This window comes from Pseudochaenichthys georgianus, unplaced genomic scaffold (assembly GCF_902827115.2).
Source record: "Pseudochaenichthys georgianus unplaced genomic scaffold, fPseGeo1.2 scaffold_1652_arrow_ctg1, whole genome shotgun sequence".
In the NCBI taxonomy this organism is placed as follows: Eukaryota; Metazoa; Chordata; class Actinopteri; order Perciformes; family Channichthyidae; genus Pseudochaenichthys; species Pseudochaenichthys georgianus.
In genome coordinates, this window is record NW_027262461.1 from 1 (window position 1) to 22,181 (window position 22,181).

The 22,181-nt window shown below is 44.3% G+C and overlaps 1 protein-coding gene across 1 annotated transcript; it reads right to left on the bottom strand.

The window, feature by feature from the left end:
• Window positions 1–2,838: 2,838 nt before the first annotated feature.
• On the bottom strand, window positions 2,839–21,712 carry LOC117441296 (AP-1 complex subunit sigma-2-like). The gene is made up of 6 exons (XM_034077486.2): window positions 21,655–21,712; window positions 19,968–20,146; window positions 11,825–11,933; window positions 8,898–9,035; window positions 4,732–4,762; window positions 2,839–2,891 (listed from the first exon to the last, which is right to left on the bottom strand). Exons 2-6 carry the CDS (start codon window positions 20,144–20,146, stop codon window positions 2,839–2,841), a joined length of 510 nt encoding a protein of 169 aa, XP_033933377.1. The 5' UTR covers window positions 21,655–21,712.
• Between the last annotated feature and the right edge of the window lie 469 nt (window positions 21,713–22,181).

Genomic DNA, 22,181 nt, shown 5'->3' on the forward strand with positions numbered 1-22,181 from the left:
TAACATGACGTGGTTACATCCACCTGGTAACATGACGTGGTTACATCCACCTGGTAACATGACGTGGTTACATCCACCTGGTAACATGACGTGGTTACATCCACCTGGTAACATGACGTGGTTACATCCACCTGGTAACATGACGTGGTTACATCCACCTGGTAACATGACGTGGTTACATCCACCTGGTAACATGACGTGGTTACATCCACCTGGTAACATGACGTGGTTACATCCACCTGGTAACATGACGTGGTAACATCCACCTGGTAACATGACGTGGTTACATCCACCTGGTAACATGACGTGGTAACATCCACCTGGTAACATGACGTGGTTACATCCACCTGGTAACATGACGTGGTTACATCCACCTGGTAACATGACGTGGTTACATCCACCTGGTAACATGACGTGGTAACATCCACCTGGTGTAACATGACGTGGTTACATCCACCTGGTAACATGACGTGGTTACATCCACCTGGTAACATGACGTGGTTACATCCACCTGGTAACATGACGTGGTTACATCCACCTGGTAACATGACGTGGTTACATCCACCTGGTAACATGACGTGGTTACATCCACCTGGTAACATGACGTGGTTACATCCACCTGGTAACATGACGTGGTTACATCCACCTGGTAACATGACGTGGTTACATCCACCTGGTGCAACATGACGTGGTTACATCCACCTGGTAACATGACGTGGTTACATCCACCTGGTAACATGACGTGGTTACATCCACCTGGTGTAACATGACGTGGTTACATCCACCTGGTGTAACATGACGTGGTTACATCCACCTGGTAACATGACGTGGTTACATCCACCTGGTGTAACATGACGTGGTTACATCCACCTGGTAACATGACGTGGTTACATCCACCTGGTGTAACATGACGTGGTTACATCCACCTGGTGTAACATGACGTGGTAACATCCACCTGGTAACATGACGTGGTTACATCCACCTGGTGCAACATGACGTGGTTACATCCACCTGGTAACATGACGTGGTAACATCCACCTGGTAACATGACGTGGTAACATCCACCTGGTAACATGACGTGGTTACATCCACCTGGTAACATGACGTGGTTACATCCACCTGGTAACATGACGTGGTAACATCCACCTGGTAACATGACGTGGTTACATCCACCTGGTGTAACATGACGTGGTTACATCCACCTGGTAACATGACGTGGTTACATCCACCTGGTAACATGACGTGGTAACATCCACCTGGTAACATGACGTGGTAACATCCACCTGGTAACATGACGTGGTTACATCCACCTGGTAACATGACGTGGTTACATCCACCTGGTGCAACATGACGTGGTTACATCCACCTGGTAACATGACGTGGTAACATCCACCTGGTGCAACATGACGTGGTAACATCCACCTGGTAACATGACGTGGTAACATCCACCTGGTAACATGACGTGGTAACATCCACCTGGTAACATGACGTGGTTACATCCACCTGGTGCAACATGACGTGGTTACATCCACCTGGTAACATGACGTGGTTACATCCACCTGGTGTAACATGACGTGGTTACATCCACCTGGTAACATGACGTGGTTACATCCACCTGGTAACATGACGTGGTTACATCCACCTGGTAACATGACGTGGTTACATCCACCTGGTAACATGACGTGGTTACATCCACCTGGTAACATGACGTGGTTACATCCACCTGGTAACATGACGTGGTTACATCCACCTGGTAACATGACGTGGTTACATCCACCTGGTAACATGACGTGGTTACATCCACCTGGTAACATGACGTGGTTACATCCACCTGGTAACATGACGTGGTTACATCCACCTGGTAACATGACGTGGTTACATCCACCTGGTAACATGACGTGGTTACATCCACCTGGTAACATGACGTGGTTACATCCACCTGGTGTAACATGACGTGGTTACATCCACCTGGTAACATGACGTGGTACATCCACCTGGTAACATGACGTGGTACATCCACCTGGTAACATGACGTGGTTACATCCACCTGGTAACATGACGTGGTTACATCCACCTGGTAACATGACGTGGTTACATCCACCTGGTAACATGACGTGGTTACATCCACCTGGTAACATGACGTGGTAACATCCACCTGGTAACATGACGTGGTTACATCCACCTGGTGCAACATGACGTGGTTACATCCACCTGGCAACATGACGTGGTAACATCCACCTGGTAACATGACGTGGTTACATCCACCTGGTAACATGACGTGGTAACATCCACCTGGTAACATGACGTGGTAACATCCACCTGGTAACATGACGTGGTAACATCCACCTGGTAACATGATGTGGTTACATCCACCTGGTGCAACATGACGTGGTTACATCCACCTGGTAACATGACGTGGTAACATCCACCTGGTAACATGACGTGGTAACATCCACCTGGTAACATGATGTGGTTACATCCACCTGGTGCAACATGACGTGGTTACATCCACCTGGTAACATGACGTGGTAACATCCACCTGGTAACATGATGTGGTAACATCCCCCTGATACAACACGACGTGGTTATATCCATCCCCCACTTTTTTGTTTCACTGCTTATTGAAGTGTCTCCTCTCCGAACGGCAGATCTATACGAACAGGAAACATAAGAACATCTGGTGGGGGAGGAGCTTATGAAATGTTACACAGGGGAACCAAACACACACTAATACATACACTGTCTCCAACACAACATATATTATGGGCTGTCCATTCACAGTTGACTAGTCTGACTACAGGCCTACGTCACAAACACACAGTATTCACCTCCGCAGGCCTAGTTCTGGAAAAGCCCAGAGGACTCAGAGACCAGATTTGGGACCATCACACCTGAGAGGCAAACATGTTGATATGAGGACAGGAAGTCAAGAGAACAGCAGCAGGAAGCTGCTCTTCTTTCATTGCTATAAGACGATATGCGTATCACCAGCAGCTCCTGTTTCATTCAAGGCTGATTCAAATAACTCCACCTAATCCCCTGAGGTATGTTTTCCTGGAACCCTACCCCCCCCATCCCAAAGAAATTAAACTTGAGCGTTAGGGTTAGGCTTTTTAAAGGACGGCAACTATCGTTGTCTTTAATAACAACATGATTGTTTCTTTTATTCCAATTAACCAAAATATTTGACAAGTTTAAATAAATTACTACTAAATTACTACTATTTACACTAATGGAAATTTTGTTAATGGGACTGACTACTGATTGGTGGATCTACTGATGGTACTGACTACTGATTGGTGGATCTACTGATGGTACTGACTACTGATTGGTGGATCTACTGATGGTACTGACTACTGATTGGTGGATCTACTGATGGTACTGACTACTGATTGGTGGATCTACTGATGGTACTGACTTCTGATTAGTGGATCTACTGATGGTACTGACTACTGATTGGTGGATCTACTGATGGTACTCACTTCTAATTGGTGGATCTACTGATGGTACTGACTACTGATTGGTGGATCTACTGATGGTACTGACTTCTGATTAGTGGATCTACTGATGGTACTGACTTCTGATTGGTGGATCTACTGATGGTACTGACTTCTAATTGGTGGATCTACTGATGGTACTGACTTCTGATTGGTGGATCTACTGATGGTACTGACTACTGATTGGTGGATCTACTGATGGTACTGACTTCTGATTGGTGGATCTACTGATGGTACTGACTTCTGATTAGTGGATCTACTGATGGTACTGACTTCTGATTGGTGGATCTACTGATGGTACTGACTTCTGATTGGTGGATCTACTGATGGTACTGACTTCTGATTGGTGGATCTACTGATGGTTCTGACTTCTGATTGGTGGATCTACTGATGGTACTGACTTCTGATTGGTGGATCTACTGATGGTACTGACTTCTGATTGGTGGATCTACTGATGGTACTGACTACTGATTGGTGGATCTACTGATGGTACTGACTTCTGATTGGTGGATCTACTGATGGTACTGACTTCTGATTAGTGGATCTACTGATGGTACTGACTACTGATTGGTGGATCTACTGATGGTACTGACTTCTAATTGGTGGATCTACTGATGGTACTGACTACTGATTGGTGGATCTACTGATGGTACTGACTTCTGATTAGTGGATCTACTGATGGTACTGACTTCTGATTGGTGGATCTACTGATGGTACTGACTTCTAATTGGTGGATCTACTGATGGTACTGACTTCTGATTGGTGGATCTACTGATGGTACTGACTACTGATTGGTGGATCTACTGATGGTACTGACTTCTGATTGGTGGATCTACTGATGGTACTGACTTCTGATTAGTGGATCTACTGATGGTACTGACTTCTGATTGGTGGATCTACTGATGGTACTGACTTCTGATTGGTGGATCTACTGATGGTACTGACTTCTGATTGGTGGATCTACTGATGGTTCTGACTTCTGATTGGTGGATCTACTGATGGTACTGACTTCTGATTGGTGGATCTACTGATGGTACTGACTTCTGATTGGTGTATCTACTGATGGTACTGACTACTGATTGGTGGATCTACTGATGGTACTGACTTCTGATTGGTGGATCTACTGATGGTACTGACTTCTGATTGGTGGATCTACTGATGGTACTGACTACTGATTGGTGGATCTACTGATGTAGCACTAAAGCAGGGGTGTCTGGGTTTCTAGAAACTGTACCTGCAAAAAGGCGCATCTGAAAGTCTATGTTCTGAAAATCACAGGAAAGAGGAGACAGGCAGAGAAACAGTGAGCTGCAATCCCTTTAACTAAACCAAAGACAACCAGCAAAGAGAAGACACATCACCAAATATCAAGCAGCTGTTTCTGAACGTACATCTTATTTCCAAATAAAGTTGAAAGTTGAAAGTTGGTGTTCAGATGAAAGCTGACAGCGACAGGATGAAGTATTAAAGCATGATGAAGCATTGAAACAGGATGAAGCGTTGAAACAGGATGAAGCATTGAAACAGGATGAAGCATTGAAAGAGGATGAAACAGGATGAAACATTGAAACAGGATGAAGCATTGAAACAGGATGAAACAGGATGAAACAGGATGAAACATTGAAACAGGATGAAACATTGAAACAGGATGAAGCATTGAAACAGGATGAAACATTGAAACAGGATGAAGCATTGAAACAGGATGAAGCATTGAAACAGGATGAAGCATTGAAACAGGATGAAGCGTTGAAACAGGATGAAGCGTTGAAACAGGATGAAGCATTGAAACAGGATGAAACATTGAAACAGGATGAAGCATTGAAACAGGATGAAGCATTGAAACAGGATGAAACATTGAAACAGGATGAAGCATTGAAACAGGATGAAACGTTGAAACAGGATGAAGCATTGAAACAGGATGAAGCATTGAAACAGGATGAAGCATTGAAACAGGATGAAGCGTTGAAACAGGATGAAGCGTTGAAACAGGATGAAACATTGAAACAGGATGAAGCATTGAAACAGGATGAAGCGTTGAAACAGGATGAAACATTGAAACAGGATGAAGCGTTGAAACAGGATGAAGCGTTGAAACAGGATGAAGCGTTGAAACAGGATGAAGCGTTGAAACAGGATGAAGCGTTGAAACAGGATGAAGCATTGAAACAGGATGAAGCATTGAAACAGGATGAAGCATTGAAACAGGATGAAGCGTTGAAACAGGATGAAGCGTTGAAACAGGATGAAGCATTGAAACACGATGAAGCATTGAAACAGGATGAAGCGTTGAAACAGGATGAAGCGTTGAAACAGGATGAAGCGTTGAAACAGGATGAAGCATTGAAACACGATGAAGCATTGAAACAGGATGAAACATTGAAACAGGATGAAACATTGAAACACGATGAAGCGTTGAAACAGGATGAAGCATTGAAACAGGATGAAACAGGATGAAGCATTGAAACAGGATGAAGCGTTGAAACAGGATGAAGCGTTGAAACAGGATGAAGCATTGAAACACGATGAAGCATTGAAACACGATGAAACAGGATGAAGCATTGAAACAGGATGAAGCGTTGAAACAGGATGAAGCGTTGAAACAGGATGAAACATTGAAACACGATGAAGCGTTGAAACAGGATGAAGCGTTGAAACAGGATGAAGCATTGAAACAGGATGAAACATTGAAACAGGATGAAGCATTGAAACAGGATGAAGCGTTGAAACAGGATGAAGCGTTGAAACAGGATGAAGCGTTGAAACAGGATGAAACATTGAAACAGGATGAAGCGTTGAAACAGGATGAAGCGTTGAAACAGGATGAAGCGTTGAAACAGGATGAAGCATTGAAACAGGATGAAGCATTGAAACAGGATGAAGCATTGAAACAGGATGAAACGTTGAAACAGGATGAAGCGTTGAAACAGGATGAAGCATTGAAACAGGATGAAACGTTGAAACAGGATGAAGCGTTGAAACAGGATGAAGCATTGAAACACGATGAAGCATTGAAACACGATGAAACATTGAAACAGGATGAAACATTGAAACACGATGAAGCGTTGAAACAGGATGAAGCATTGAAACAGGATGAAACATTGAAACAGGATGAAGCATTGAAACAGGATGAAGCATTGAAACAGGATGAAGCATTGAAACAGGATGAAACATTGAAACAGGATGAAGCATTGAAACAGGATGAAGCATTGAAACAGGATGAAGCGTTGAAACAGGATGAAACATTGAAACAGGATGAAGCATTGAAACAGGATGAAGCGTTGAAACAGGATGAAGCGTTGAAACAGGATGAAGCATTGAAACAGGATGAAACATTGAAACAGGATGAAGCATTGAAACAGGATGAAGCGTTGAAACAGGATGAAGCGTTGAAACAGGATGAAGCGTTGAAACAGGATGAAGCATTGAAACAGGATGAAGCATTGAAACAGGATGAAGCGTTGAAACAGGATGAAACGTTGAAACAGGATGAAGCATTGAAACAGGATGAAGCATTGAAACAGGATGAAACGTTGAAACAGGATGAAGCGTTGAAACAGGATGAAGCATTGAAACACGATGAAGCATTGAAACACGATGAAACATTGAAACAGGATGAAACATTGAAACACGATGAAGCGTTGAAACAGGATGAAGCATTGAAACAGGATGAAACGTTGAAACAGGATGAAGCGTTGAAACAGGATGAAGCATTGAAACACGATGAAGCATTGAAACAGGATGAAGCATTGAAACAGGATGAAACATTGAAACAGGATGAAACGTTGAAACAGGATGAAGCGTTGAAACAGGATGAAACGTTGAAACAGGATGAAGCATTGAAACAGGATGAAGCATTGAAACAGGATGAAACGTTGAAACAGGATGAAGCGTTGAAACAGGATGAAGCGTTGAAACAGGATGAAGCGTTGAAACAGGATGAAGCATTGAAACAGGATGAAACGTTGAAACAGGATGAAGCGTTGAAACAGGATGAAGCATTGAAACAGGATGAAACATTGAAACAGGATGAAGCGTTGAAACAGGATGAAGCATTGAAACACGATGAAGCATTGAAACACGATGAAACATTGAAACAGGATGAAACATTGAAACACGATGAAGCGTTGAAACAGGATGAAGCATTGAAACAGGATGAAACATTGAAACACGATGAAGCATTGAAACACGATGAAGCATTGAAACACGATGAAACAGGATGAAGCATTGAAACAGGATGAAGCGTTGAAACAGGATGAAGCGTTGAAACAGGATGAAACAGGATGAAGCGTTGAAACAGGATGAAGCATTGAAACAGGATGAAGCATTGAAACAGGATGAAGCGTTGAAACAGGATGAAGCGTTGAAACAGGATGAAACATTGAAACAGGATGAAGCATTGAAACAGGATGAAGCGTTGAAACAGGATGAAGCGTTGAAACAGGATGAAACATTGAAACAGGATGAAGCATTGAAACAGGATGAAGCGTTGAAACAGGATGAAACATTGAAACAGGATGAAGCGTTGAAACAGGATGAAGCGTTGAAACAGGATGAAGCATTGAAACAGGATGAAACATTGGAACATGATGAAACATTGAAACAGGATGAAACGTTGAAACAGGATGAAGCATTGAAACAGGATGAAGCGTTGAAACAGGATGAAGCGTTGAAACAGGATGAAGCGTTGAAACAGGATGAAGCATTGAAACAGGATGAAGCATTGAAACAGGATGAAGCATTGAAACAGGATGAAACATTGAAACAGGATGAAACATTGAAACAGGATGAAGCGTTGAAACAGGATGAAGCATTGAAACAGGATGAAGCATTGAAACAGGATGAAGCATTGAAACAGGATGAAGCGTTGAAACAGGATGAAGCATTGAAACAGGATGAAGCATTGAAACAGGATGAAGCATTGAAACAGGATGAAGCGTTGAAACAGGATGAAGCATTGAAACAGGATGAAGCATTGAAACAGGATGAAGCATTGAAACAGGATGAAGCATTGAAACAGGATGAAGCGTTGAAACAGGATGAAACACGATGAAGCGTTGAAACAGGATGAAGCATTGAAACAGGATGAAGCATTGAAACAGGATGAAGCGTTGAAACAGGATGAAGCATTGAAACAGGATGAAACGTTGAAACAGGATGAAACATTGAAACAGGATGAAGCGTTGAAACAGGATGAAGCGTTGAAACAGGATGAAACAGGATGAAGCATTGAAACAGGATGAAACATTGAAACAGGATGAAACATTGAAACAGGATGAAGCTTTGGAACAGGATGAAACAGGATGAAGCATTGAAACAGGATGAAACAGGATGAAACAGGATGAAGCATTGAAACAGGATGGAACAGGATGAAGCGTTAGAACATGGAGTGTGAGTCCTGACCTCCTGCAGCATGTCCGCCTGCTCGATGGCCTTCAGGACGTTCTTCTTGGACGTCTCCTGAGCTTCCCCGCCAAGCAGGAACTCGTCCAGGATGAAGTAAGCCTTCTCGAAGTTAAAAATAATGTCCAGCTCACAAACCTGATGTGCACAAAAGAAGGAATCATGAATGAGAAATACTTTAATCAATGTGTGGCAGAAATCTGCCTTACAACCAAACTAACAGCTGTTGTGTTAAACAGAGACCTGTGCTGTGGGACTTCAGAGCCCTTTGATCAGAGACTAGTAGCTTCAAAGAGAGGAACAACACACTCTCCCATGCAAGATAAGATGTAAGGTGATGTAAGATAAGATAAGAAGACTAGATCGTACTTTACTGATCCCAATGTGGGAAACGTCTGCGTTGCAGCAGCATAAGAAAGACATGGCATTGTACGATACAAATGCAAAGACTAGAAATAAACAAGAAAGTAGAAAATATACATGTTGAATTCAACAAGGTATTATATATACATAAATATATGGCAGATGGAATATTAAATATTTAATAGATTATATAAATGTACAATGTGGTTTTATTCCAAGAGGAACGATGGAGCAGAGAGTTCTCTTCCAGCCAGAGGGGATTTGTTGGACAGAGTTACGGCAGTGGGCAGGAATGTGTTCCTGTAGCGGTCCTCGTGTCAGCGGAGCTGCAGCAGTCTGTTGGAGAAGGAGCTCCGCTGAGGATGGGCGGGTTCTCCCTGATGGACAACAGCCTGTTCAGTGTCCACCACAGCTTCAAAGGGGTCCGGCTTGATGTCGATGACGGTGTTAAGACATCGAAGAGAGGAACAACACACTCTTCCATGCTTTATCTTCAGTAGACTCGACTACTGCAAAGGTGTCTTCACAGGTCTCACTAAAACATCTATGAGGAAGCTGCAGCTGATCCAGAACGCCGCTGCTCGAGTCCTCACTGACACTAAGAAAGTGGATCACATCACTCCTGCTCTGAAGTCTTCACACTGGCTTCCTGTGTGTCAAAGAATAGATTTCTAAATACTGCTGCTGCTGGTTTATAAAGCACTGAATGGTTTAGGCCCAGAATACATTCTGACCTCCTGCTAAATGATGAACCATCCAGATCTCTCAGGTCTTCAAGGACTGGTCAGCTTCCTGTCCCCAGAGACAGATCTCTCAGGTCTTCAGGGACTGGTCAGCTTCCTGTCCCCAGAGACAGATCTCTCAGGTCTTCAGGGACTGGTCAGCTTCCTGTCCCCAGAGTCAGAACTCTCAGGTCTTCAGGGACTGGTCAGCTTCCTGTCCCCAGAGACAGATCTCTCAGGTCTTCAGGGACTGGTCAGCTTCCTGTCCCCAGAGACAGATCTCTCAGGTCTTCAGGGACTGGTCAGCTTTCTGTCCCCAGAGACAGATCTCTCAGGTCTTCAGGGACTGGTCAGCTCTCTGTCCCCAGAGTCAGATCTCTCAGGTCTTCAGGGACTGGTCAGCTTCCTGTCCCCAGAGTCAGATCTCTCAGGTCTTCAGGGACTGGTCAGCTTTCTGTCCCCGGAGACAGATCTCTCAGGTCTTCAGGGACTGGTCAGCTTCCTGTCCCCAGAGACAGATCTCTCAGGTCTTCAGGGACTGGTCAGCTCTCTGTCCCCAGAGTCAGATCTCTCAGGTCCTCAGGGACTGGTCAGCTTCCTGTCCCCAGAGTCAGATCTCTCAGGTCTTCAGGGACTGGTCAGCTTCCTGTCCCCAGAGACAGATCTCTCAGGTCTTCAGGGACTGGTCAGCTTCCTGTCCCCAGAGACAGATCTCTCAGGTCTTCAGGGACTGGTCAGCTTTCTGTCCCCAGAGACAGATCTCTCAGGTCTTCAGGGACTGGTCAGCTTTCTGTCCCCAGAGACAGATCTCTCAGGTCTTAAGGGACTGGTCAGCTTCCTGTCCCCAGAGTCAGATCTCTCAGGTATTCAGGGACTGGTCAGCTTCCTGTCCCCAGAGTCAGATCTCTCAGGTCTTCAGGGACTGGTCAGCTTTCTGTCCCCAGAGTCAGATCTCTCAGGTCTTCAGGGACTGGTCAGCTTTCTGTCCCCAGAGACAGATCTCTCAGGTCTTCAGGGACTGGTCAGCTTCCTGTCCCCAGAGTCAGACCTCTCAGGTATTCAGGGACTGGTCAGCTTTCTGTCCCCAGAGTCAGATCTCTCAGGTCTTCAGGGACTGGTCAGCTTTCTGTCCCCAGAGTCAGATCTCTCAGGTCTTCAGGGACTGGTCAGCTTCCTGTCCCCAGAGTCAGATCTCTCAGGTATTCAGGGACTGGTCAGCTTTCTGTCCCCAGAGTCAGATCTCTCAGGTCTTAAGGGACTGGTCAGCTTCCTGTCCCCAGAGTCAGATCTCTCAGGTATTCAGGGACTGGTCAGCTTTCTGTCCCCAGAGTCAGATCTCTCAGGTCTTCAGGGACTGGTCAGCTTTCTGTCCCCAGAGTCAGAACTAAACATGGAGAAGCAGCGTTCGGTTATTATGCTCCAGACATCTGGAACCAACTCCCAGAAACCTGCAGGTCCGCTGCAACTCTGACTACTTTTAAATCCAGCAAGAAGACTTTTCTTTTGTCGCTGCTTTTAATTGAACTATATCTTAGACTGCACTGTAACTTTTATCCATGTACTTTTTCTTTTAATGTTTATTTTATTAGCTTTTCTTTTTTATGCTTAATGTCTTTCATTTTTTGTAAAGCACTTTGAATTGCTTTGTGTTGAAAAGTGCTATATAAATAAACTTGCCGTGCCGTGCCTTGCCTTGCCTTGCCTTGCCTTGCCTTCCCGTGCCTTCCCGTGCCTTGCAGTGTTAAGACATCAAAGAGAGGAACACCACCCTCTCCCATGCAGGTCTGTTGTACGGGAACGTGGACTCTAGGAGACCAGGTGGGAACAAGAGGAGAAACTCACACTGCCGAAGTATTTGTCCAGCAGCTCCACATATCTGTGGATGATCTCCAGCGTGATGAGTTCGTTATCCTGAGGCTCGATGGCACAGCAGAAGTACAGACTGGCATACCTGCAGGGGGGGGGGGGGTACAGTGAGCTCTAATGTAGTACACAGAGAGTACTGTCAGCTCTAGTGTAGTACACAGAGGGTACAGAGAGTACTGTTTTTAAAAAAAAATGTTTTTAATATATTTATTTGACAGGGACAGCGCACATTAATTGACATTTCTGTAAATGCGCCAGAGTTAGCCAACAGGCTATTTTCCGTCTGTAGTCCCTGGACAGATGTTAAAAGTCATCCTAACAACAAAAATTCACTTCAAATAACAGGTAAATACTATCAGTAAAACAACATTCAACAGAGATACTTATATTATGATAAAAGCATATATAAAGACATAAAAACTAAACTAAAATACAAGCATATATAAAAACATAAAAACTAAACTAAAATACAAATTCACAAAGCAGACAGATACAGGTCAAGGCATATAAACAGAGCGTTGTCATGTACAGATTGTGTCAGTGTTGACAGAGCTGACTTTCCACTAACCATGTTTTTAAGTTAGATTTGAATAAACTGCAGGTTTTTTGTTCTCTAATCTTTACTGGGATTGAGTTCCACTGTCGTGCAGCTTTAAAAGAAAAAGAAGATTGGCTGAATGAACTCTTCCTTAATGGAACAACGCAGTCTCCTCTTGTTGCCCTGGTTACAGGTGTGCGTATGGTGATAAAATGTCTGAGCGGAGGTGAGGTGAGGCCGTGTATTATTTTGTACATGAGGCAATCATTTGCATATCTCATTACATTTCCCCAGCTCAACAAGTTATATGTTGTGAGTATTGGGCAATGATGAGAATAAACTGACTTCTTATCTACTATTTTAAGTGTTTGTGTGTATAATGATTCCAGGGGTTTCAGAGTGGTTGTGCAGCATGTGACCAGGTTGTTAAGCAGTATGTGATATGAGATAGAACCATAGAGTGCGTGTACATCAGAGCCGCTCTGTTGACATGCAGTTCCCGGTAAACCTCAAATTGAACAGACTGAATTCGACCCTGTTGCAAACCTTTTTCACCTGAGCCTTAACATTGAGTCTTGAATCAATGAAGACCCCCAGGTATGTGTACTGTGAGACCACCTGTAGCCTCTCCCCGGACACAACACATCTGGCTCAACGCAGGAGGACTTGGTTTTGGTGAGCTCTAGTGTACAGGGACGTGCACAGGTACGGGCTATTGTTGCCCGAGCAACAGCCCGTTCCCCTGTTCGGCTGACCTGCCCCTCCGGAGAGAGCGAGATGTTTTCTTTCTGTTGTGGTCGAATCAACACGATGAGAAACACACCAGCTTCATTCTTCTTCTACTACTTCTTTTACTTCTTCTTCTTCTCCTTCTTATTACATGTAATTGCCCGCGACATTTTGAATGAAGAACTCGTTTCAGTGTGAACTCATCCACAGTATGACCACAAACGTGTTTTAAACCAGGTTGGCCTACGTTTTTATTATTTATGTTCTATATCGCTAAGTGTGTGATTACACATGCTACGTAGCCTATTATATATATAATATGTATTATAGGCGACTGTATTGGTGCGGTGCGTTGAGACCATCTCCAGTGTCGGGATCTGGAAAATAGATTTTTAGTTTTCTCATGGCAGGGACTTTACTTCCTCTTGACGCCGTCGGTTCTTTACAAAGAAACACCTCCATATACTTGTTAGTGTGCTTCTGTCTTTCTGTGGCTTTTCATCTCCTCTGTGAACTGCTATTAAACATCCATGGTGAACTCCCTCAGCGCGCCGCTCGATCTCTTCTCTTGATCGCCCTCTCTCACATACGGGAGAACACTGTCCGCTGGGGCGGTGGTGGCGAAGTCCATAGGGACTTGGCTTGGCAACTAGAAGGTCACCAGTTCAAGTCCCGGAAAGACCAAGTGCTACGAGGTGTCCCTGAGCAAGGCACCCCGGGCCACTGCTCCGAACACTAGGATGGGTCAAATGCAGAGAAACCGTTTCGTTACATAGTACCGGTACTACGTAATGACAATAACTTGAATCTTCTTCTTCTTCTTCTTCTTCTTCTTCTTCTTCTTCTTCTTCTTCTTCTTCTTCTTCTTGTAGGATTTCTGCCATGGCTCTACTTTAGTTTGACCATCTCTGTTTTTAAGTTATGGAATACTAAATAAATAAGTAATTAGATACATTACCGTTACTGCGCTCATAAAGAATGATAAGAATAAGAATAATGCGTATTGAACTGGTTTCATTAATTAGTGAGTTTATTTAAGGTAATTATAGAAGCCCTATTTTATCAGTATGTCTGCAAAGGTCAAACTACATTGAATTATCCCCATGTTCTCTTTAATAGTTTCTAACATTAGATATTTTAATGAGATATGGACCTTCCCTGGTTTTCATTTTAAAAATCAAGTCACCGAATGCAAGTAGTTGCCTTAGCTTATTTTGTTAGGAGATGATGATGTGAATTACTGTTCAAAATAATGTAAGCAACAGCCCCTCCGAATGTCTGCGCACGTCCCTGCTAATGTCACATGGAGAGCACTGGGAGCTCAGTAACGTTATTTAAAGAAATTGAAGTAAAGTCAAGTAAAGTATAGTTAGTAAAGTGAGTAAAGTTAGTAAAGTTAGTAAAGTGAGTAAAGTGAGTAAAGTTAGTAAAGTATAGTTAGTAAAGTTAGTAAAGTATAGTTAGTAAAGTGAGTAAAGTGAGTAAAGTTAGTAAAGTGAGTAAAGTGAGTAAAGTTAGTAAAGTATAGTTAGTAAAGTTAGTAAAGTATAGTTAGTAAAGTTAGTAAAGTATAGTTAGTAAAGTGAGTAAAGTGAGTGTGATAATAAATGTGTAAGCAAAGTGGAAATCTGAGCGTGCCGCTATGGCGGATGATCAAAACGGAGGATGTGTAGTGCACGTCCTTAAGAGATGGGGGAAAACGCGGTCATCGTGCGGCCGGCAGATGCCACGTCCAGGAAACGGGAGATGATGGCGTGCCGAAGATTATCCGCGTGCGAAGTACTTACCCGAATAGCCGGTGCACGCGTAGTTTCTCCTACTCATGGGTGGCGCCAGGATTTGTTTGCTGCAGTAGCTTAGCAGTTGCTATATGACAGCACGGCGTTGCTAGTTAATTTTCAAAATAAACAAACAATACCAGTGGGCAAAGCAAGAGCCTGTTCATATTGTAGCGTTCACCGCTATTCAAGATCACTCCAGCCTTCAATGTCGAAAACGTTCTCTTTATTTACAGAACCAATCAATAGTGTAACACTCATGACTTTCACGTGACACACACCGGAAAACGCACACACATACACACACCTGGAAGGGGCGGTCTCTCCCTAACTCCCACCAACAACATTGCCTAAATAACGCACTTTTCCTCCTCTCTGGCCTCACTCTGTGACTCTCCTCCTCCTCCTCCTCCTCCTCCTCCTCCTCCTCCTCCTCCTCCTCCTCCTCCTCCTCCTCCTCATTCACAATTCCCCGTGTTAGATCTCACTGTCAGCACGCCTCGAACAATGCGCCATGTCGGAAAATACAACACATTCTTGATTCATTTAAAATGACCATTTGTAACTGAGAGGAGTGACTGCTCATTTCTGCCGAGATGCTCAAAGGGTGAGACGCTGTGTCTGAGAATCACTGACTAGCAGAAGTTGTATATTCTGGAGTGGAGCTCTGCAGAGAGCAGGGTGGAGGAAATGAGGGCAATGGATCAAGAGGAGCAGCGCTAGTTCCACTGCAGCTCGTGGTAGCAGCTAGCTGGTCCTGCTGCTGCGGGTGCAGCGGGTCAGTTGGCGGAGGCACCTGTTCTTCATTGTCCCAATCCTCCCGGTTTTCATAGTGAACATCGGGATCCTTGTGGATAGCAGGGTTGTCCGGCTGGACCGGCTCCGTTGGAGAACGCGATCGTTTACGCTGACCTGTGACTGTGAGAAATGTTTCCATTTTCGATCTACTGAGAATTAGCCAAGTAACAGTTCACAGTAAATTACAACGACCCGCCCCTGATAGATCCCGCGAAAATGTATCATATTTATACACATTCTCGCGGGCTGCGAGAATGTGTATAAATATGATACATTTTCATATCAAAACAATGGGGTTGCTAAGCCGTTGCTAGGCCAATTGTTGGAGTTGCTATAGCAACTCCTAGATACCCCCTGGCGCCGCCCCTGCTCCTACTCGACTCCCGCTTGAGGCTGAAAGAGTTCCGCTGAACGGATGAGGGGAACTTTGAAGCGCGTCGTTAATATCTGCTTTGAAGAGCCAGCCTTGGCCCGCACACTATTAAGATTACATTATCTCGTAGAAAGGGGGAACATTGACCGTTGTCATCGAGATTAGGGGATACAGTCGCTGGTTTCTTTATGTCTGTAGGCCGTTGTTGTGAGTGTGGACGGTCGGAGCATATATAGCATTAGCTTAGCCGATCTCCATTCAGAAAACACACATTCTAAAAGGTGTTTCTCTGCCGTCTGTCTGCAGACTCAAAGCGTTAACTCATGGTGTTTACTAACCGGTATCAGTGTGTTGTTACTTCGGCATCATTTAGAAACGTGTATTATAATTAAATCACGGTCAAATATGTTCATCTTGTTGTAGTTGTAGCCGCCTTGCCAGCAATTCTCTCTCTCTCTCTTTAGCATACTCAGCCCGACTCAGCCTGGTTGTTGGCCCGGAAAGAACCTCGATTTTATGGGGCCAGAAAAACTGTGAAATAGTACCCGCTAGGCGGTACTACGCCAAGTGGAAAGGCAACCAGAAATGGGCTGGGCACGGCACGCTCAAAGCGAGCTCCTTGCTGTAGTGGAAATGCACCATTAGTAAAGTTAGTAAAGTGAGTAAAGTGAGTAAAGTTAGTAAAGTTAGTAAAGTGAGTAAAGTTAGTAAAGTTAGTAAAGTTAGTAAAGTGAGTAAAGTGAGTACAGTAAAGTTAGTAAAGTTAGTAAAGTTAGTAAAGTGAGTAAAGTGAGTAAAGTTAGTAAAGTTAGTAAAGTGAGTACAGTAAAGTTAGTAAAGTTAGTAAAGTGAGTAAAGTGAGTACAGTAAAGTTAGTAAAGTTAGTAAAGTGAGTAAAGTGAGTACAGTAAAGTTAGTAAAGTTAGTAAAGTTAGTAAAGTGAGTAAAGTGAGTAAAGTTAGTAAAGTTAGTAAAGTTAGTAAAGTGAGTACAGTAAAGTTAGTAAAGCCAGCAAAGCAAAGTGTCCCTCTGTACGTGCAGACGGGGCAGCAGTAATCCGGAGCTGCAGGACCCCAGCTTTACTCGGCTGGCTCTTTATCCTGATAATCCCTCTGAGCATGTGACGATCATACAAAGCTGCTGTTGATCCTCAGACCTGCTGCTGCTTTCAACAGAACCGGTCCTTCTGATTTATTCTGGCTAAAGTCCTGAATGCAGCTTCAGCAGGAAGCTCTCTCCATGTCTCTCTGAGTCTCCATTGCTTCAGAAGTTTCCGTCACAATCCGAGCAGACGCTCAGGACCTCCTGAACCATCAACACTGAAGCTGAACACTACAACTCTCATGATGCCATGCTGCAAATCCACAACCCTCAGAGGTTTTACTGTGGATTGAATTCAGAGACTAGTGGCAGAACAGTGCAGACAGTGTGTTTAAAGGTATAATATGAACATGTTTTGGTGGGCCGGTGACCCCATTAGTCCTCCTACTGGTCTCTTGGCATGGTGAGGGGATATATCAAGGCAAATGAATGCTTTGTTATCTGAAGCTATCTGAGCGTTCATGCAGAGGAGCATTACCGACACACTAACCCTAACCCATCAACCGACCCATCACTCACCCACTGACCCAGCTCGTGGTGAACGTTGTCACAACTTTGGCTAACATTACCTATAGGTTCTAATAATGTTGGAAAGAAACGTTTTAATCTGATGTTCAAAGAAACTTTTTAGGATGTTTGTTATTTCAAATAATATTCCTATAAGGTTTAAGGTTAACTAAGACATAACGTTTTAACTGCAACATTCAGAGGATGTTTTGAGGCCTGAGATGAGAGAAAGTCTTTTTATAAAACGTTCCTTTAATGTGGTATGTTAAGATGTATGAGCGCATTGAGACAATGAATAGGACGTATAAAAACGAATTTGCATGCCAATATTCACTCACATGCAGTTATAATCACACTAAGGTATGCAGGCCCACAGTATTCATAATATCATTTGTGTAAAATATCAGAAAATAATCACACTTTGTTATGACTATAAAGGTTGTGCCTCGTATGTAGGCTCTAACTGTTGGGTAAGCTATCTGGCCGTGTGGTTTGTGAGGGCTGCGTATAAACAGTGTCCGCTGTTTATGCATATTGGATACAAATCGGCCTCTCTGAAGAACTAGCACCTTACCGTGGGAGAGAGGTTTGTGTGATGAACCTGGAGGCTGTGCTGTCTGGAACCTTGTGTTCCTGGTAGGGTCTCCCATGGCAAATTGGTCTCAGGCAAGGGGCCAGACTAAGATTGGTTCAAAAGACCTCATGAAAGAACAACAAAGAAGTGAGGATACCCGGCCAGGAGGAAGCCCGGGGTCCCCTTCTGGAGCCAGGCCCAGAAGGAGGAGTCGTCAGCGAGCATCTGGTGGCCCGGAGTTGCCACATCCGGCAGAGCTTTTCGGGCATTCCTGTGGAGGTTGGGGACATTGAACCAGAGTGGTCTGTGTTCAAAGCCTCTATTGCCGAAGCCGCGGAGGGGAGCTGTGGTCTCAAGGTCCTAGGTGCCTCAAGGGGCGGTAACCCTCGAACCTCCTGGTGGACACCGGTGGTCAGGGAAGCCTTCCGACTGAAGAAGGAGGCCTTCAGGGATTTGTTATTCCCGAGGCAGTTGCAAGGTACCGACAGGCCCGAAGGGCAGCAGCCTCATCCGTGGCCGAGGCAAAGCAGCGGGTGTGGGAGAAGTTCGGAGAAGACATGGAAAAGGACTTTCGGGCGGCACCAAAGTTGTTCTGGAAAACTGTCCGACACCTCAGGAGGGGGAAGCAGGGAACCATCCAAGCTGTGTACAGTAAGGATGGGACGTTGTTGACCTCAACTGATGGAGTGTTAGGGCGTTGGAAGGAACACTTCCAACACCCAGGTTCTGGGTGTTGAGGGACTGTCATGGTTGACACGTCTCATCAACGTTGCGTGGAAGTCGGAAACAGTACCGAAGGAGTGGCAGACCGGGGTGGTGGTCCCCCTTTTCAAAAAGGGGGATCAGAGGGTCTGTGCCAGTTACAGAGGCATCACACTACTCAGCCTCCCCGGGAAAGTTTACTCTAAGGAACTCGAAAGGAGGGTCAGGCCGATTGTCGAACCTCAGATTGAGGAGGAACAATGCGGATTCCGTCCTGGTCGTGGAACGACGGATCAGCTTTTTACTCTCGCAAGGATCCTGGAGGGGGCCTGGGAGTACGTCTATCCGGTCTACATGTGTTTTGTAGACTTGGAGAAGGCGTATGACCGGGTTCCCAGGGAGTTACTGTGGGAGGTGCTGCGGGAGTATGGGGGGAGGGTGTCTCTACTCAGGGCCATCCTCTCTGTCCTCCCAAAGCGAGAGCTGTGTCCGGGTCCTCGGCAGGAAGTCGGACCCTTTTCCGGTGAGGGTTGGCCTCCGCCAGGGCTGCGCTTTGTCACCAATCCTGTTTGTAATATACATGGATCGGATTTCGAGGCGTAGTCGTGGGGGAGGGGGTCTGCAGTTATCACCAAACATTTTAAGAATGTTTTTAGAGAACGTTATCCTACCTTCCAGAAGAACATTCTGAGAACCAAAAGAAAACATTCCTAGAACAGTGAATGGTAACACTCTCAGAATGTTTTTAGAACCAAACATTTCTAGCTGGGGACCCACTGGCCCACAGACCAACTGACCTACTGATCCACAGACACAATGGGACCGTCCTACCGACCAACCAACCAACCCTTCCATCAATGAACCCTCTGACCCATATACCAACTGGGACCCATCAACCGACCCACTGAACCACTGGCCCACAGACCAACTGGGACCGTCCAACCGACCCATCAACCGACCCATTTACTGACCAACAGACCCACAGACGCACAGACCGACGTACTGACCCACAGACTAACCTCTTGTAGACAACCTTCAGGTCCCTCCACTCCAGGAAGCTGCACATCTTGGGTTTCCGGGCCAGCACCGTCTGCACCAGCTCGCGGGTGATCTTCTTCTTCTCCTTCTCACACAGAGGAACGTACCACTTCTGCAGCCTCAGCTTCCCCTGCCGGCTGAACAGCAGCATGAACTGCATCTGAGAAAACATGAAGAGAAACACTGAGAAACATCCAGACAGGCACAACGCAGTGCCTACAAATAAAATAATCTGTGTTAAAATACATTTGTTTAAGTTTTAAAACTATCTCTACAACATCAAAATATATTACATATTTTAATATTGAAAACCAGACTTGAAAGTCTTAACCTGTTAAGCCCTGAGCCTTTTGTCCAGGTCTCAGGCTGGAAAATGACATGCCCAGAACAAATGACCTTATCTTCTTCTTAAAGTAAATTCAGATTGAACACAGTAAAAAAATGTAAATTAGTGTCCGTCCAAAAAAATAAATTACTTAAAGTGAAAACCACCCTTGAATGATGGGATGGGAGACTAAAAGCTTTAGGAATCCAAACCACAACATATAATAAGTACCCAGTATCAAGATTGATGCAAAACAAGTGAAACTTGACCTTTTTAGAGAGATTTAGCAAAATAAAACCCTTCTGGGGTCATTTGAGTGGATCTTCCATATCTCTGGCCCCCCTTGGTCGATTTTGATGATTGTAGGGTTGCCAACTCTCACGCATCTGGCGTGTGACACACACTTTCACTCTCAATCTCACGCTCTCATGCTGCCCAAACTATTCTCACGTCAAAAACAAGATGAACCAGCGATCGTTTTTAGTTGGTTATTTACAATGTTGAGTTGACAGCTGCTCAAGCTGTCGACCCGCTCCCTCCCCGCCCCCACCACTCTGAACAACGTTAACAGACAGCAGAGCGGTGGGAGCCGGTTGGTCCATCCGACCCGTATTGCGCATGCGCAGATCTGAGATCCAGTAGAAATTATAAAAAAAGTTAAAGTCTGCTGCTTATCGTTCTACTAGGCCAAAATAGAGTCAAAGAGTGTATGAGAGTGAGTGTGTTAATTAATATATTTGGCAGTTTGGAGTAAGTCTGTAGATTTGTGTGTGTGTGTGTGTGTGTGTTTCATCTATCGGCCTCTCACGATAATTAATTTTGTTGGATACATTTTCCCGGAAATGATTGCGATAAACGATAATATTGTCGGCACCGTTGTATGACCATTTTAGACCGCTGACATAATGATAATATAAAATAATAATTCAAGTACATCCTTTCAAACTGCTCGTCACATCCTCGTGTAGATGGCAATTTATCGAGTTCATTTTTATTTATCGCACGATAAGTCATTTAATTGTGAATGAAACTTTGTGCACTTTATAGTCTGTGTCCAATATTGTGTATTTGTATATATTTTATATACATCAAAAAAAGAAAAAATACCCGTCGAAAGTGTTTTTGGGGCTTAACAGGTTAGAATAAATGTATGAAATAAAGACCATGAGACGGTATCAACACACACACACACACACACACACGCATCACCACCAGCTTACAGAGGTCCTGGTAACACCGTTATTCAGCCGTTAGGATAAGCATGCTCTCTCCCGTTTAAATACCACATGAGTCCAAGCTGATTATTAGAAAGAGTGAAAAAAGAAACACAGAAAGCCACTTACCTTCTACGGCACAGTGTGTGAGTGTGTGTGAGTGTGTGTGAGTCTGTGTGAGTGTGTGTGAGTGTTAGCAGGAATGAACTGCCGGCTGAGCAGCACCACTCTGAGACACACACACACACACACACACACACAGACACACACTCATTGGCTAATTTGGTTTACAGTGTCCGCCTTTCTTAACCTACAACTCCATATGGCAATCTGATTGGCTGACACATACTCCAATCAAAGCACAGGGAAACGTCACCAGAAACATGCACTAAAGGGTTAAATAGAAGAAATGAAAACATGGACTAAAACTGATAATAATTGTGTAAACCTGTAATAATAACATTATTAAAGGGTTTCATCCCTCCGATTCTATCTTTCTCTCTAATAATGTTAACTGTTAGAAAAAGTATCACTCGACACCAGGTTGAGAATCAATGATCAGGTAGCTAATGTATTCTTGCAAGAAGGAGCAGAGTTAAATGACATACAAAGGATATGGGTTAGCTCACACACATGAGGTATGTTGCTCAAAGGAA

Excerpts from the sequence above, each read along its gene's own strand:
- LOC117441296 (XM_034077486.2), bottom strand. The coding sequence starts at position 20,146 with ATGCAGTTCATGCTGCTGTTCAGCCGGCAGGGGAAGCTGAGGCTGCAG. Across the intron at positions 9,036-11,824 it reads TGGACAAATACTTCGGCAGT|GTTTGTGAGCTGGACATTAT; the intron begins GTGAGTTTCTCC and ends TGTGCACATCAG. Across the intron at positions 4,763-8,897 it reads AGGCGGACATGCTGCAGGAG|AACATAGACTTTCAGATGCG; the intron begins GTCAGGACTCAC and ends TGTGATTTTCAG.